Here is a 17,639-nt window from a genome sequence, read left to right on the forward strand (position 1 = left end):
CACCACGTGATCCCGCCGCGCCTGCGCGCTGCCGCCCCGCCGGGTGGTAAGGGGGAGGGCCGCCATGTCGGGGGGGGGGGGGTGGGGGGGCTCGCCCGTCGCCGCCGTGTCCCGGGACGTGGGGTCCAGCCCGCGCTTCCCCTCGGCGGGTGGAATGGTTTCATTGTCCTGACGGTGCTCGGTGTTTTCCTTAGAGCTGTGATTCCGTGGAAGAGCTTTGCCAGGCCCTGCGAAAGGCCCGGGGAATAAACGTTAGAAACACAAAGCTCAGAACTGCTGATCTGGGGCTCGGGGGTGAGTTGAGAACCTTCCTACAAAGCTGAGGTTGCGGAGAGACAACCCCTGCCGCCGTGCTGGTCGTGGGGCAGCGGTTGTGTGCCAGTGGGTGTCCCTGCAAAGGTCTGTGCTCGGCCAGGGATTCAAACCGGTACCAGTAGCTGGTGACGCCCTTACACCCCCTGGCATGAAGTATGACCTCAGACTGCTCCAAAAACAGCTCTGTGGGCTCAGAAGGAAAAGCCTAGGACGTAAGGAAGTGATAATACACACAAAGGTGAAAGGACGGGGAAAATCTGACTTGTTCTTGTTAGTGGTGGGCAACAGCGGGACCAGACTGAGGATTTTTAAACTCAGCGTTCAGGGGAAGCACTGAGCTTCCCACACGCTGACACGAATGACACAAGTCGGTCTCGTTGTGGCTGATCTTTGGACTTTAGATGCTGTGGCTCCAATTTTTAGCTAGCTCATCCTTGCGCTCGCTGTCGCCAGGAGGCTGAGGGAGCCGGGCGGCTGTCCCAGTAGGTGAGTGCGGCCGCGCTGGTTTACATCCCCTGTGCAAAGCAGTGGGAACACACCAGTCTCTTCCCCCCTGCATCACCACCTGTGCCTGGAGGAACTTCTTTGCCCGGCCATACTCATCCTAAAAACTTTCTCCTTGCTTGCTCTGCTCTCGGCTGCCCCATCCTCTGCCTCACTCCCAGACACAACGCCGAAGGCAGGCAAGTTCGACGTGATGACCCTTGTATCCATTGCAGAGCGCCGCTCGAGATGCCACACGGGAAGCAATTCCCTTTCCCAGCTTTCTCCTGGGTGTCTGTGCCATCTACAGCCCTGCCCTGCCTCATGGTCAGGGTGACAACAGAAGCCAGCCCCGTGCTCTGAACTTTCAGAGGTTTGTGTCGATGGCTGTAACCTTTGTTATCTTCAGGGAACTTTTGGGAGGAGGGGAAATACCTTCAGCTTTGCAAGACAACACCAGAAGTAATTACTTTGTAATTATTAACTCCCAAGGCCTGGCTGGCAGGGACAGAGGGTCCTCAGATTAGAAAGAGAGGGCTTCCAGGATCCTACAAAGGCAGGAAGAAAGAGAACTGATAATGCAGGCAGGAAGCGTTAAGGGAGGATGTGCTGGGGATGCTGAATCCCAGCCACTTGCAAAATATCCGGTTGCAAGGCGAGAGTGGCACGTGCTCCCCCTCACTCCCAGCCCTACAAAACAGGCAGAGCTGTCTCCCAGCACGGCACACAGCTGTTGTGAAGGCCCTGACGTGGTACCTCCCCACTGCCACAGACATTTTTAGTCACCCTTTTTCCCACCCCCATATCTTCCCCACTTCTGCTGTGTTTGCTCTGTCACTTCTACCCACTCGCCCCCCCAGCTCTCACATCCCTCCTGCAGACCCACCTCACCAAGCTACTGCCTTCCTGACTATTCACCTTTTGTTTCTCATCCTCCCATCTCCTCCAGGCAAAAAAAAAAAAAAAAAAAAAAATCTTGCTAATCCTTTCTGTGTCTTCTTGAGAGTCAGGTCCTTCAGGTCCCTTCAGCCCCACAGCTCTCTCACAAAGGAAGGGACCCCCTCAATCCTTGCTCTGGGGTTGTTTTTTTTTTTTTTTTCGCTTCTGGAGCCCCTCCACACCTTTCATTCCCCTAATTGCCTCCTGTGGACAGCAAGCTCTCTGCCTCCACATCATCCTGATCCTTCATATTCCCTCCTGGAATGCCCACATCTTCCTCTGAATAGATCATAAATGAAGAGCAGGACTCAGAATCCTGAGTTTGGTTCAAACAAGGTGCAAGATCACCCTGCAGAGCAAAAGCAGTTCTGAACTAGGATACCCTGGCCAGCACGGATGCTTCCCAGTCATGGGAGAGGGCTCAAGCCTCCTCTGGGTTGCCTTGGCTGCTCATGGATTCAGATCCTACACAATTAAAAGAAAAAAAAAAAAAAAAAAAAAAAAAAAAAGAAAAGAGAAAAACAGACCCAGGCTGAAAAGGGAAGGAGGAACAGGGATTATCTTAGAGCTTGGAAAGCAGGACTACGCCCCTGACCCAGCAAACCCAGCCCGGATGTTATTGCCATGAAAATGGGAATGAAAACAAATGACAGAAAACTCCAGGCTTCATCCACCCCCTCGCTTCCCCTCCCTCCTGCCTGTCTCGGCCAGCTGCGCAGCATGTTTGCTCAATGCCTGGAAGGGCTTCAGCAAGGGTCCTCTGGGATCTCTGGGGCTAAGATCTCCGATTTCACGGCAGGGATCTGCCTCGACCGCCCAACAAAGTGCAGCCCCTGTTCCAGGGCAACAGAGTGAAAGGAAAAGACTGAAAAAGTGCAATGCTCAGCTCCTGACTGAGAGCCAGAAGAGCAGGAGGGGCGAGCCCGGGGCAGCAGCGCCGCATTGCTCAGACAGATGCTGCTAAGAGCGGTCGCACCGTGGCACTGAGCAGAGACCCACCAGAAACACTGCTGTTCCTGCCGGTTCTCAGCTGCAGACAGCTGGCAGAGAGCAACCGCACGCTCAGCAGCACGCCTTGAAGGAAGGGTTCAGCCTGAACCCAGGGGAAGAGACGCTGGAGAGAAAAGGAAGAAGAGAGGCTGGGAATCCCAGAGAGAAAGGAGGATTTTCCTTCAGCTTTTTAGGAATGTGTTCCTTTCTGCTGGCTGATTTGGTCACTGTTTAACCAACCAGAAACTTTTCAGTCCTGCATCCTTCCCACAACATCTGCAAGGAGGCAGCAGGCCATCCCTAGAAGTGACCCCAGGACCAACACATTTGGTTCTCCCTTTGGAACATACCTACATGTGTCAGGGAGTGACGGGTCAAAAAAAAAAAGGCTGTGAGGCACGGTCAGTCGCTCCGTGTGCTGAGCTGTTTGGCCATGATTCCCAGGCATCCGCAGCTTGGTCCATGCCATCCCAAATGCCAACTCCGCCTCACAGGAGCAGGGAGCCTACTGCTACCAGATGGCTCGTGATTTGGCAGAGAGCTGGAAAATAAAACAACCCAGAGACACTTGTAAAAGGAAGCAGAGCTGGCAGGGACATGGGTTCTTCCGTTAGAGCAGTGTTACCCCCTCTCCATGTCAGAACAGCACATAGTCCTCAAAGAAATTACCACACTGAGCTCAAGCGCTGCTTTGGGGGCAGGCAGCACCCTTAGCGTGCCCCCAGCTCTCAGGACCCCCCCAGGATGGTGCAGAATTAGCGATGAATCCTGCAAGGTAAGGGGGAGAATTCTGGGGGTCCTCACAAAAGTACTGAGGGTCACCGCATCCCCTTCAAACATTCATGGCCAGCTCAAACCTCAGAGCAAATCCTGTCTGTGCAAAACAGCAACCACTCAGATTCCTTCCACCTTGGTTTTTTTTTTCCTTAATTTCTTTTTTATTACATCAGATTCCAGGGAAGAATAACAGTTTAAAAGACACCCCTGATGCCAGCTGCCTCTGCATCTGGAACTGGGGAACGGAAAGGGATTTCACCAAGCTTTGGGACACACAGCGTCCTTCTGAGAAAAGCACTGGTTATTTTCTGGGAGACAGCAAGGAGGGCACCGTGCCTTTCCCAGAGACAGCTGCAGCCAGCTCAGCACAGAGTGGCCCTTCGGGGTTCCCAAAGGGAGGACTCGCTTCCCGTCACAGTAACTCAACCTCTGCATCTGTAAAACAGAGAAAATTAAAATGATTCCAGGGCTCCCTCCTCTGCTTTTCTGCACAGCAGCCTTTCAGATTGGCATCTTCCTCAAGGCCTGCAAGGATTGAAGCCACAGCGGACGTGAAAAGAGATCCAAGCAGCACTGCAGCACTGGTTGCCCCTCAGTTATTTGCTTTCATATTAAATTCCACAAATACTTCACGCTGGCCTAACAGCGGCTGCGAACCACACGAGCTGCCAGCTGAGCTGCTCTCAGAGGAGGGCAGCAGAGTCCCCCAGATGCCAGCACATCCCTCCCCAAAGAGCAGGACGTTTGCGGTTCTGCTGTTTCGCGTTAGTCCCCAGGGACACCTGAACAGCTCCAGCAAATGTCTCACATTTTCGTCCCCCTGCCACATGTAGGGATGAGGACTCAGGCACCGAGACCCTCAAGAACTGTCTCAGCCTGCCTGTCCATAATTCCTTCTCTCTGGATACCTCCCCAACGGGGAGGACCAAACCATGGAGCAGGGCCCTTGCGTGGACCACCTTGCCTTTGGAGAGGGTCCATCCCTGTGCTCTCCCAGCTCTTATGCCCATTCACAGAGCTCTTTGGTGTTTCCAGACACTGTCATGATCCCGAGTCACTTGGGGACCCTGTCCCAACCCTGCGATCCTGGCCATAAAAGGGCTCTTTGGGACCTGCCACAACCCAGGAGCAAAGTTTCAGAGCAGATAACAAACCCAGTGAGTACACTTCTGAGGGACAACACTGGCCCAGAGTCTCCAAAAAACCAGAGCACCCCATCCCCTGTCCCAGACAGATGCCACTCACACAGGGGTACCCACACCAGGGTCTGAAACAACGCCCCTGCCTCGCTGCAAGGGTTCAGAAAGGGAGGACAACTGGGGTGTTTTGGTCCTGGTGGGCACTTCTCTTTCCCCCGAGCTGGCAGGTGCTGCTCACGACAGTAGGCGCAAAGCTACGTGCTCCTTCCATCAGTATGATGAGTTTGGGCCAGTGAGGCAGCCCCGTACTCGCTAGCCTCTGGCCGCTGATAAGAGCCCTTGTCTAGCTCCACACCTTGAATGCAAGGCTCTCCCAGTGGCCTTCCACGTGCTCGTGCTTCTCCTGCCAGGTCTGTATCTCGCACTGCAGAAGCATCATGCTGCCTGTTCTCTCCTGCGTCAGCCTCCCACCTACCCAGAGCAAATCACCCCAGGGCCAGGGAGCTGCAGCGCACCCAGGGATGCATCCTGCAAAAGCCAAGTGCTCCAGGTCCGTCCCTTCCCCTTGCAATTATAGACATTCTCCCAACACATAGCGTGGCAGCCTCCCAACTGCATGGCCAGATGTGGTGGTAACTTACTCCGATCAGATGTGTGCCCACGCCTGCTGTTGTGCAATCCCATACAGAGCAGCTTCCACCCAGAGACCAGCAGAAGTCAGGAGATCTCCATGGTTTTGATGCCAGGTAGAAGAAGCAAGGATTGTTCCCTCCATTTTTGTCAAGGGCCTTGGCTTGGCTTAAGGCTCACAGCAGCTCGTTGCCTCCAAGTCACTGAAAGTTGTAGCAGCTCAGCAAGAGTTGACTGGAGAAGATATTGGTGTTTCAGGGGCAGATGCTTTTACTTTGGGCATCAGAGACAACTTTCCAAAGGAGTGAGCAGAAAGGGGATGGAAAGACATGGAGGTCTCATGAAGAGCTATGGGATGTCCAAAGTTCTGTGCCCTTGGGCACAAGGGTTGCTGCCCAGGAGCCTGCTGACAGTGAAGGGTGCATGCCACAACAAGACGAATTTGGTAAGAAAGGATCTCGATTCAGAGCCTCATGGAAGGAGATTGGCTTAAAGACTTGACGGGAGAGATTGCAGGAGATGGTGGAAGAGCAGGATGGTCACAATTGCGAGGGACAGCTTGGGAGCAGCAAAGGGACTGGAGACCCTGGAGAAACAGAGGCATGGAGTTCCCTGGCTTGGTGGAGGCTAGAGGACAAAGGCAAGGAGCCGTGTTTCCCTGGGTGGCATTCAAGAAAAAGCAGTGACAGCCCCCAAGTGCTGCTGGAGAAGCAAGTGGAAAAGAAAGTGAACACATGGAAAGAGTCTTGAAGAGCCAGTGGCAGAGTGGAAGCCCCCAGCATCCAAACCATAGCAGGAAGAGATGGCAAACTCATCCAGGGACAGCAGAGATGGTGAGGAGCTGGAGAGAAACTTCTGGTGAAAGCCAGGCAGGGCATGGGCCAGGTGTTTCATCAACCTAAGGAGCTCGGAGCTTCCCCAGGGAAGAGAGGACTGTGCAGCCCCCAAGGGTGACACATTTTCTAGCCTTTGTGGAAAATTCCAGCCCTTCTTAATCTCCTGAGGCTCCTGTAAGACTGGGACACAGAGAAAGGGACCAAACAGGAAAGAATTAGAGGAAAAATGCCTCTCTCCTGGCAGCCACCATGGCTGTGCCAGGAGTTAGCAGCAGCAGCTGCAGAGCAGCCAGCCCTGCCTCCCCCTCCTCCGGCCGCCTCTATAAACACGCAGGGCTTACTCAGAAGATTAGAAGGGAACGGGGCAAAAGACAACAGAGTCTCTTTTGTAATGAGGAAGGATTACGGCATCAAGTGACCGGCTGCAGCTCCCAAGTGGGTTTCAGGCTCCTTAGCGCACCTTGTCTGTCAGGTTCAATCCCCCCATGAGCCAAGGGGGCACGAGGAGGCGGGCTGTGGCGTGGGCCACAAAGGACCCAGCAGGGACACGTGCGGGACCAAACCTCCACAGCCTCCAGCGCAGCTCAGGAGCCCATGACTGTAAGTATCCAGAGCAGACAGATTGCTTCAAAGATGTATCTTCCTGCCTAGCCCTGACCTCCTCTCACTCCGTCTGTCCACTCTACCTGCTTGTTCTCCATCTTTGCCATAGCTGCTCGTGTCCGTTTGCCGTCTTACGCGGCGGGTAGCGTGCCTGATGTGGGCGTGCTGTTGCGGGATCTTGGTTGCTGTGGTCTGTGGTCTGGTTAGTGTCAGTCGAGCTCCAGGTGCAATGGTTTGTCTGGACGGATCAGGCGGACGGATGCAGGCAGCAGCTCCCTGGGGAGCGGGCTGTGCGGGTGTCGCGCAGGGGGATGGCTCTTCCTCCCCATGCCCACTCCGGTGCGCCGGTGCTGCGGTGAGTCACCTCCCACCACGTACCTCAACCCCAAATGGCACTTGGAGTGTGCCAGCTGCCGAGCGACATCCCAGGGCAGTCCCGCATGGGCTGGCAGGCAGGGACCTGCCTTAACCATTCCGGGCCGGAGGAAAAAGCATTGGGAAAAGCCCCATATCCCACGCCAGAGCAGAACTGCTAGAGGTAGGTGACATCCATTATTTACACGGACAAGAGCTGAAGTTTTCCATGTTTGGTAAAAAGTGAATCTGCATTTGAATTACGCAACAAAGAGTCTCCCTGAGCACTTTCAAGACCCAACGCGTAGAGAAAACTGCCAGCTTTCTGTAAGCAGCCCCCAACAAATTTATGGGTGTTTGCATACGTTTCTCATCTATGTAGCCCATGTGTGTGCAGTCTCTAGGGCCGTTAAAACCCACGCTTCCAAGTCCTGTGCACTGGCCAGAAACATGGAAATGGCATGAATGCACATGAGGCTCTAGTGAAAGGTGCACTTGTGCAACCGGGGAGCCCTTGGTAGGGCAGGTGTCAGCTCTGCTCCTCTCCCTCCATAACGCAGGGAGAGTTATGACAGAGAAACCCAAAGGAGGAGCAGCCTGAAAAGCCAAACCCAGGACAAAGGTTCTATTTGGCTGAAGTAACCAACAAAGACAAGACTTTGCTGTTTTCCTTCACAGCACCAACAGACTGGGACCTGAGTTGTCCCCACCTAGCTGTAGATATTTCACTGAGGTGCTTAAACGGACACAAACTAACCTGCCTTCAGCTGCTGCTGCAGAGCAGTAAGGTCTGAATTGTCCCTTGAAGTGCTTCTTTGTCTCCATCATTCAGGGAAGAGCCCAAGGCCCCATAACTACAAACGTTATTGCCTCTGTTAGATAGCAACATCTGTGTCAGCTCCTGGTAAAACATTTTGATTCAGAAACACCAATAAGTTTTCACATTGGATAATTATTTATGAACCAAGGGATCATTCATCTATCTGCCTAGCATGGATTACACTGGTTTGGGGTTTTTTTACAAATTTAGCTTTATATGAATGCGAGTCTGATTATTAATTGATGATAAAGAATTATTTATCCAGGGTTGGACTAGAAGAAGGGCAATGGGGATGCTGCGTGATTGGGAAGCATTTTACGCGCCTGAATGCCTGTTTTCATCCAGCATGATTTATTGTGCAATGTATGGTTGAAGCGGAGGGGAAGTGGAGCTGCTGGAATTTGTGCTCTGTAAGCCTGGCCAAACCCCATCCCTCAGTTCTCTAACAGGGAGGGCTGTTCTGCCCGCGGGACTAGGACCAGCGTAGTCCAGCTATGGCCCTCAGCCCAAATTTAAAGACAGCTGTACTTGTTGGGCAAGTGCTACAAAACCCGTCGGATCTCCAAGGGTACCTTCATCTGGATCAGCACCAAGAAATCTCTCCTTTCTGGCACTTTTGCTTTCCTTTGGGTTTTTTTTTTTTGCCATCAGTATTCCAGGAAGACACTTCCTGACAAGCAGATTTACAGAAACAACATATTTGAAGCAAATACTACAAGAAAAAAAAAACAAACACAAAAAACCAACTTTAGAGTTTGTGACCCTGAGAATTAATCTTAAGCAACTGTTTTGTGGAAGAGTGGCACGTGGGCTCTGTCCACTCTGACCAACCAGCCCCACCTGAATGCTGATAATCAAACACTAGAAACCAAGGACTCCACCAGAAGGTATATCCTCTGTCGTTGTAACCAGCTCACACGCAGCTCAAAGACAGGAAAAAGATGGTAAGCTCATCAAATTAATTGCCTACTATTAATTTCCTCCTGGTTCTTTATGTCACTGACTTCATCTTACCTGTTTTTTGATCTCAACTCATTGTTTCTTTCTCTCTTCCCTCCTTCCATCTAAGTTGCTGGGACACTTGCGGTGTCCCCGTCTCCTCCCTCTGTGCAAGCTTGCTGGCAGCTTCAACATCTGCTCATTTTGTGTCTCCACTAGGATCTGTGATGACAGTGACGTACACCAACCGTGTGGCTGACGCCCGCCTAGGCACCTTCTCACAGCTCCTGCTCCAATGGAAAGGAAGTATCTACAAACTCCTCTACTCCGAGTTCCTTATTTTCATCTCTCTCTACTTCACCATCAGTCTTGTCTACAGGTACGCATCCTCACACCCCGACACAAACACAGCCCCTTGCTCCCACCCTGTCCTGGAGCAGGACAACAGAGCAACACAGGATTGGGACAGTGATCCTTGTGAAGAGGAGCTGGCCAGTCACTCACCAGGCTCTGTTCACAGGAAAGCTCCTTCCTCACTGCTCCAGTACGGCTCAGCAGCGGATAAATCTCCTTTTTCGGTCCTGGGAAGTAACAGAGTTTCTCTTCCCTGGGATGAAGAGTTGCATTTGATGATTACCTATGGAAGAGTAATGTATAGATCAGTGGAGACCAGGACTGAACTAGTACTGGAGATGTCCCACAGTGGGGAGCTCTAGGAGAGAGTTTCCTGTGTTAGACAACAGGCAATACCTCGGGTACGTTCTTGAGAGCAGACAGCAGCTGTGGGACCACAGACCTGTAATGAGGCAACTGTACTCTGTGGGTTTGGTGAGGAAAGACAGGGAGCTCCCCTGACTGGTTTGGTCGCAGATGCAGCACGGAGGCAGTGAAGCAGCTGTAAGAAAGAAGCAGGCACTCGTGTAAGAGCAGAGCTTGGACTGACATTTTGCAGGATATTAAGTGAATTGTGGTGCACATCCAAGCTCTGTGTCCAACCCGTGGTACCACAGAGCACTCGTCCCAGTGAGAAAAAGAGGGGTGGTCCCTGACACCAGACCATATCACTTACCACACGCTCTGTCAGTGACCACTTCTGGCTCCTTTGGCTGGTCAGCAGCGGATTTTAGGGAGGTGGGCTGATGTCCTAGGCTCGCAAGGGCTGTTCACCCACATCAGCCCCAGACTCACGGCGTGGCAGTGGCGTGACTACCCATCCTTGGCTTCCCGTGCCAGGCTCGGATCCCAGCAGGCCCAACAAGGCACGGACTCTTCTTTGAGGCTGATGCTTCTGTTTCTCCCTTTTAGGCTGATCCTGAGTGAGAGCCAAAGGCTGATGTTTGAGAAGCTGGCGCTCTACTGCAACAGCTACGCTGAGCTAATCCCCGTGTCCTTTGTGCTGGGTAAGGAGCTCTGTCTGGGAACACGCAGGGAGGGGAAAGGAACAGAATTTCTTCTCCCTGGTTTGATATAGCTCTGCAGGCAGGCAAGATTCGCTGAGCAGATCCCTCCCTTTGCCTTTGTAAAACTCCTGAAGCAGAACACATCGTTGCATGTTGCACACAGCTTGTGCTGTTCAGATGTACTAGCGTGTTCTGGGTTCTGCCAGGAGGGCAGGGACCAAGTAGCATCAAATAAACCATGAAACCCAGAATAATGTTGGCATGGAGATTTGAATTGTCCTCCAGGCATGCCTGCATCCCCGTATGAGCAGTACCAACCTTCCTACCCATGAGCATTTACATCTCCCACTCCCCTAGGACGGCTAATTTGCTCAGCTCACCTCTAGGTTTCTACGTGGCTCTGGTGGTGTCCCGCTGGTGGGCTCAGTATGAGAGCATCCCGTGGCCTGACCGCATCATGAACTTGGTCTCCTGCAACGTAGACGGGGAGGACGAGTACGGGCGGCTTCTGCGGCGCACCCTGATGCGCTACAGCAACCTGTGCAGCGTGCTGATCTTGCGCTCCGTCAGCACTGCTGTCTACAAGCGCTTCCCCAGCATGGAGCATGTCGTAAGGGCAGGTCAGTACTGGTACTGCCTTCTGCGTAGCTCTGGGGCTGAGCAGACAGCAGCACCTTGCTGCTGGTTTGGGGGCAAAGAGCCTTGGAAAGGGCCACATGACCTCCAGACTGGAGATGGGATGTGTCTGGAGCGGGTGCTAAGCATCTGCTCATGCCCTAGCTCTGCTCTTCTGAGATAATCAACTGCTTGTTTCCCTATTGCACAGCATCCTTGTTCATACTAGTGGCTGGAAGGCTTGTTTGAAAGATGAAGGGTCTCTGCCCAAATTTTTTACATAAGGAGCATGTCGAGATCCAGTTTGTGAATGCAGATATGCTGGAGGTCACAGGGCAGCCCTGTTGACTGCGACCTGATCAGATATGCTGCAAACATCCAAAGTGAAATGAGATGAAGCCCACCTCACACTTTTATAACTCAATGTTTTAACTAGAAGACTTGATTTCCTTCTACGTGTCTTCCAAAGGCTGAGTGCCCAAGTCTTTCCTGTGATTTTTAAGGAGAGCTAAGGTGACCACCTGAGATTTAGGCCTTTTCATTTCGGACCAGATCAATTCCCTTCTGCTCTCTATGGCAATCCCTCTCCCATCTACTCTTTTCCACCCAGGCCTCATGACACCAGAAGAGCACAAGAAGTTTGAGAGCTTGAATTCCCCCCACAACAAGTTTTGGATCCCGTGCGTGTGGTTCTCCAATCTGGCTGTGAAAGCAAGGAACGAGGGGAGGATCCGGGACAGCGTGCTGCTCCAAGGCATCCTGAATGTGAGTGACAGAGGCAATAGGCAACTGTTTGAGATCCTCATCCAGTCCTCTGGGTGGAACTACAGGGATTTCCCGAAGTCAAGCAAGGAATAGGACTGGTGAGGTAGGACAGTGAGCCAAGCCTGTCCCTAGGGAATATTACATTAACTTTGACAAGAAATAGCCCCACTGCCACTCTCCAGCTCGTGACAGAACAGAGCTTTTCATGGCCTACTGGCACGATAGCAATGTCACATATATAAGAGGTGAGGGGAACGTGACATCTTTCTCAAATGTGGCTATTGGGAGGAACCATGGGACTCACATCTAGGTGCGGTAATGGGAGACACCCGTGTAGCAGGTCCTTGATCAGCCTTCCTCCAGCCTTCACACGCTCCAGAGCGGCCAACGAGAGCGGCCAGTGGAGGTCTCTAGGATACAGATGGAAAGCTGCACGGAAGCGTGTATCTGGAAGAGACCAGGAGAGGTCAGGAGCATCCCCAGCAACCATGGTCCCTGTAGAGAACTTCACTATTGAAAACTCCTAGATAATCCTGGGAAGCAGGCCATGCTCCACAGGCAAGACCTGGCAAAGATCCCTGCCCAGCTGCAGAGAAACAAGGTCCAGAGCAGCTCATCCTTCCTGGCATTCATGTGCAGAGAAAGTCGCATTGTTTCTGTTGCCTGGAGTGAGATTCATCTGCCCAGAGAGAGAGAGAGATCTCCCTCTGGGCTATTTATCTAGACTCACTGTGTAGTCAGCAGCGAGAAATGGATGCTCCCAGGACGTTCTTTGCCTAACCTGTTGGCTGCTCATTTTGTGAGGAGAAAAACTCAGCTATGAAGTGATCTTGGGCTCAGATGGAGACACCCAGGCAGCAAGGAGTTTCTCCAGGGCAAGCGTGAGACCCTGCTGGTGGTCTGCTGGGATGGGGCTGGGTACCAAGGGAGCAGGAGTCCTGGCTGAGCCCCGCCCTGCTCCAGAGGGGGTGTGAGCGGGAGGGAACGGGCTGGAGCAACGAAGAGCAACGGGGCCAGAGAAGCTTAGTGTCCCCAGCAAGGATATGTAAGGTTATGCTGACAGGCCATTCCTTTTCCCCACTGCAGGAGCTCAACACCTTGCGCAGCCAGTGCGGGCGACTCTACGGGTACGACTGGATCAGCATCCCCCTGGTCTACACTCAGGTGAGGAGGGATCCCCCACAGCTACTGCTCCGCTGCCTGCCCGTGGGCACTGCCCCATGCTACAGGGGGTACCCCGATTTACACCCATACCTGGCCCACACACGGACCACGCTGACACGAGGTACACCGGGACCCCTCATCTCCACCTCTACACATCGGGTGGCTCAGTAGCGCACACCCAGCCCAGCCTTATTTCCACAACTCAGACACAGCCACCTCTACAGAAACACACACCGTCCAGGGATAACAAACCACGATGTGTACGTGGAAAACACAGATACACACGGAACCGCTCCCTTCACTGCCTTGCAGGGAGCACGTCCCTGAAGCAGTTTCTTCCTCCTCAGCAGAGCTGAGGTCTGTCTGCCAGGCAGGGCAGCTCTGATGGAGCCGTGCCACACGTGTGAGAGCGAGCTGTGCGCACATACTCAGCTGTTTAATAGCTCTCTCGATGCAAACCCAGGCAGACGCTTCGGCACCAACTTGCTCCTTTGTCTCACACAATCCAGCTGCTCAGATAACACTAATGCACTGCACCGTGGAAGGGGAACCGCTTCCGTTCACGCAGCGCTGAAGGTTAATGGGAAATTATATTCCCACACAGACCAGCGTCCTGCAAACTAGGAGCAAAAGCAGTATCATAGCATGTCTTTGTCCCCTCTGCAGTACACAACCTTCTTTTTTTTTTTCCTCTAAAAATCCACAATGCAAAGTCTGTTGTTCCAGGCAAAGAACTGCAGGGATAGCACAAGAGTCTCATGATGCCGAGCATTTGGTTTGAACCCCCTTGCTTGTTGTGTCAGGAAACCACACAAGGGTCTCAGCTGCTTTTAATGTGAAAAGGGGAAGTTTCCAATCACATGATTACAGGGAAAAGCACACAGCTCATTGTAGCCTGAAATCCAGACAAGCAAACAGGCAAATATAAAAAAAAAATGCTCAGCATGAGGACCGGGAAGGAAGGAGCTAGTTCAGAGCTGGCAGCACTGCCAGGGTTCCCCTCCCTGCCAGCATGGACCGAGCCATGAGGGGCTCGAGATAGCTCTCAGGAGAGGCAAGGGCAAGAATGGAAAGAGCTCACAGCACTCCTTACGCCAGCAAGAAGAATCACACAGCCATGTGTCAGTTTAAGATCTTTCCATGCGGGGTGTCACGTGCTTTCTTCTGCCACTGTCTTTCTGTGATCTACACAGATGTCATTCCAGGGACAGCATGGAATGAAGTACAGCGTATGTAACAGCTAAAGGGCAAAGGGTAGATTTAAAGCTTTCTGCAGTGGGAACGCACCTTTCTGCCAAAAGCAGAGGAGAAGCCTGTCATAACTGAACCCAAAGCTTCCAGAAGGCTACAGAGCCAGCAGCTCTGCAGCAGCTCGCTGCTCTTTGGAGATGTGTGGGGTGGAACTGAAGAGAGATGCTGGGAACTCAGCGCTCCTCTGGCATCTTTCCCAGGTGGTGACCGTGGCCGTTTACAGCTTCTTCCTGGCCTGTCTGATCGGGCGGCAGTTCCTGGATCCAGAAAAAGCATATCCTGGCCATGAACTAGATCTCTTCGTGCCTGTCTTTACGTTTTTGCAGTTCTTCTTTTATGCTGGCTGGTTAAAGGTAAGTCCAAGAAAACACGTCTGGAGCCGGAATGTGACCCAGCCAAGGGTTTTTCCCCAGCTGTGTTCTTTGGCCTACAGACAACACACTGGGTGCTGGCAGACAAAGGGGAAGCCAACACGGGCCGAGGGTATTGCCAAGACCTTCGCAGTTTCTGAGTCTCACCCTGGAGATCAGCTCCATCTTTCCTAAAAGCTTTGGTCCTGACTAGTTTGGGGAAAAAAAGAGATGCAGTGGGCTACACTTTTCCTGCAGCGGTGGTCTGCAGTTGCAGGAGGGCTACGTGAGCAAGGAGGAGTTATCTGTGTGTACCAATGCCTCCCAGCCACTGCCAAGCCTCCATTAACCCATTTCATTTTGGGAGGAAGAGCATTGCTCCAAATTCAAGGGACATCACACTTGACTCTGCCCCACAGGCCTTCTCCCTGCAGGAAAAGGGGCAGGGATGACCATGATGACCTTTGCTATGCGCTCTCCACACTGCAGGTGGCCGAACAACTCATCAACCCTTTTGGAGAAGATGATGATGACTTTGAAACCAACTGGCTCATCGACAGGAACCTGCAGGTAAGGTGAAGGCAGAACCCTCCTGACCTGCAGAGGAGCACCGAGGTAGGACTGCACCTGAGGGTTCAGCAAGACCTATCAGTGCGGTTACAAAGTTCTCCTGCAGCACCTCTGCCACCCACCTCCCGTGCCTGCAACGGGGCAGAGAAGCAGTCCCTGTCACCCTTGTGCTTTCCTGAGGTGTCGGTGGCTGCGTGTTAAGAGGCGGCCCAGGATCTCCAAGCCTCTTTCTTCCATGCCGTAACTCTCCACCTTCAGCCCTTCCTAACACCGAGCCCTTCTGTCCTAGTGAGGATATTGCTTTCCCGTTTCCTTCAGCATCGCCTTCCTTCCAATGAATCCAATCTCTCTGTGTGAAAAACAACCCAAGTGACAGGAAACCACATACCAAACCCAGGCACTTGCCTCGCTTCTGTGCTAGGTCACTTCCTCCTGCCCCGCATTCCTTTGCCTGCTGATAACAGGCACACGTAATGCTGCTCACCTGTGTGACATTTGGGACATTTCTGCCATCCCCTGCAGGTCTCCCTCATGGCAGTGGATGAGATGCATCAGGATTTACCCATTCTGGAGAAGGACCTGTACTGGAACGAGCCTGATCCTCAGCCACCCTACACAGCAGCCACTGCTGAGTACAAGCGTCCATCGTTCCTCGGCTCCACGTTTGATATTAGGTGAGTGCCACCCCAGGGTGTCAGAATGACACGCGTTTACACCTTGGATCAGGTCTTGGGTAGGGTATTACACCTGAGGAGTAAAAGCGAGCAATAATATTTCTCCATAGTCTGTGAAATCTGGCTCTAAGATACTTCTAGGCTCATCCAAAGACAACAGACAACATCCTGCATGGAAAAGGATGCTCCCTTCCCCTCTCCTGTTAGCGTTCCTGTTGCGGTGGGCCTAACCCAGCAGCACTCCCTGTGCTGCCAGCCTCTCCACCAGAAACCACCTCCTTTTCTGGCTGCGTAACAGCTCAGTTTCCCTTTCCCCAGCATGCAGAAAGAAGAGATGGAGTTCCAGCCCCTGGAGCAGATTAAAGAGAATGAAGAGGCAAACCACTCCACACCACTACTGGGACACCTGGGCCGCCTCCTTGGCGTCCAGTCACCGAGCTTCTCCAGGTCCTCTTCCCGGATGAACCTGCTGCGCAGGCGAGGAGACCCCACAACCCCCTTCTCCCATTACACGTACCAAGACATGGGTAAGCCTGGAAGCCCTTGCAGCATCAACCAGCCCAGGGGATACTCCAGTTCCCAGGAGCAGTGGGACAGCGAAGATGGAAAACTAAGGGAGTTTGACGCCTTCATGTCAACCCCATTTTATGAGAGACCAGGTTTCTACAGTGCTCCACAGACACCAATCAGCTCGATCCCCATGATCTTCCCTTCTAGACGCCAAGGCCGCAAGAAGCCTCCTGCACTCTCCAGCATCGCCGCGTGCTCAACTTCTCTTAGGGATGTCATTGTCAACTCCTCCCCTTCCAAGGTCAGCGATACGTATAAGAGCCAGAGCTCCCTCGGCTCAGGCGCAAAGGAAACATTTGTTTGGCCAACAGATCGGAGCAGAGGTCCTGACTCGCTGGTTGTAACAGCAGAAGAAGAGAAAAGCAACTCTAACAGTAAAAGCAGAGAAGCTGCCACCACAGGAAGTCCAGGAGCTCAGTCCACAGCATCAGACAGCCCTAAATTCCCCTTCTTGGCAGAGTCCCCAGACCACGAGAAGCAAGGTAGCTTCAAGAGTCTGAAGAGCTCGAAAGCTTCCCACCCACCCTGGCTAACCCTGGAGAACACAGCATCAGCCACTCCCAATTCTGAGCATTCTAGCACCTTTCACACCCCCAGTAACAAAACCCCCGCAGGCAGTGCCTCCCTCTGCTTCTCATTCACTCCTGTAACATCTCCAGTGCTGGCGAGATCCCACATGGGGAACGTGGGTCCTGATGGTCGCAGCCTAAGCTTAGAAGACACAGCCAGCGCTCCAGACCAGCATTCAGCGGAGGTTTGCAGGACACTGCGAGATACTGGGAATGGAAGCACTAACACTCCTCCTACGAAAGAGCCAAGAAGAGCAGAGAGTCTGTCCCCCAACGACTCTGGCATCTCTCTAGCCGAAGGTGACTATGTGGGGCTGATGGAGGTGATCATGGAGACCAGTGAGAGCACATGTGAAGAGCAGATAGATGAGTACAGCTAGAAGAGACCAAGAGGCACACAGTTCTGTTGAGATACTGCAATATGGCTAATATGGCAAGTATCTCTGCACCTGGCCATGCCGGCACTCGCTCAAGCAGAAGGGCAGTACAGGCAAACCACCTACTTCTGGAAGATGCAGCTAGAGCCTAGCCTAGGCTAGGCTAAAGCCAGCACTAATCACACACCGCTACTGGCCTCAGGTACAGTAGCAGGCACAACTTCAGTGTTGCCACAATAACACAACAAAAAAAATCCCTCTACTTTTGTAGCAAAAGAGACAGGCAGCTGCCATCAGTGGTATTTGCCCGGCACATTGCTTCCTTTTGAAATTCCACATCACCTCAGCCAGCACTTTGACAGTGCTCGGAGAAGAAGTCATCAGACCAGAAGTCTGATGGTAGCAGACACCACACAGCTATGAGGTTTTACTGTCTTCCCAAAGAAAATAAAAGCAAGGCTGAAGTCCAGGACCATCCGTTTCGTTTCCTCATTTTAGTTTCCATGCAA

The 17,639-nt window shown here is 52.7% G+C and overlaps 1 protein-coding gene and 1 long non-coding RNA gene across 4 annotated transcripts; one reads left to right on the top strand and one right to left on the bottom strand.

Moving 5' to 3' along the window:
• Positions 1–3,667: 3,667 nt before the first annotated feature.
• LOC147600627 (uncharacterized) lies at positions 3,668–15,535 on the bottom strand. 3 transcript variants are annotated; one of them, XR_015258839.1, is made up of 11 exons: positions 15,425–15,535; positions 11,910–12,052; positions 10,606–11,599; positions 9,895–10,137; positions 9,576–9,720; positions 9,330–9,462; positions 8,901–9,112; positions 8,459–8,556; positions 7,814–7,967; positions 5,285–7,609; positions 3,668–3,939 (listed from the first exon to the last, which is right to left on the bottom strand). It is a non-coding gene; the product is annotated as an uncharacterized LOC147600627 (long non-coding RNA). The 3 variants fall into 3 exon arrangements; XR_015258838.1 differs by having other exon boundaries at positions 8,459–8,598; XR_015258840.1 differs by lacking the exon at positions 5,285–7,609 and having other exon boundaries at positions 7,824–7,967; positions 8,459–8,598.
• On the top strand, positions 9,053–17,607 carry BEST1 (bestrophin 1). The gene is made up of 9 exons (XM_010117630.2): positions 9,053–9,204; positions 10,131–10,225; positions 10,612–10,845; positions 11,451–11,605; positions 12,692–12,769; positions 14,221–14,373; positions 14,860–14,940; positions 15,463–15,614; positions 15,933–17,607. The coding sequence occupies exons 1-9, from the start codon at positions 9,053–9,055 to the stop codon at positions 17,131–17,133; spliced, it is 2,301 nt and encodes a 766-aa protein (XP_010115932.1). The 3' UTR covers positions 17,134–17,607.
• The last annotated feature ends 32 nt before the right edge of the window (positions 17,608–17,639 follow it).

Source organism: Chlamydotis macqueenii, chromosome 5 (assembly GCF_036417535.1).
Source record: "Chlamydotis macqueenii isolate bChlMac1 chromosome 5, bChlMac1.mat, whole genome shotgun sequence".
Lineage (NCBI taxonomy): Eukaryota > Metazoa > Chordata > Aves > Otidiformes > Otididae > Chlamydotis > Chlamydotis macqueenii.

Bases quoted from the DNA above. Each gene is read 5' to 3' on its own strand.
- BEST1 (XM_010117630.2), top strand. From the start codon at position 9,053: ATGACAGTGACGTACACCAACCGTGTGGCTGACGCCCGCCTAGGCACC. The intron at 10,846-11,450 runs GTCAGTACTGGT...TTTTCCACCCAG, and splicing joins GGAGCATGTCGTAAGGGCAG to GCCTCATGACACCAGAAGAG. The intron at 14,374-14,859 runs GTAAGTCCAAGA...TCCACACTGCAG, and splicing joins TTTATGCTGGCTGGTTAAAG to GTGGCCGAACAACTCATCAA.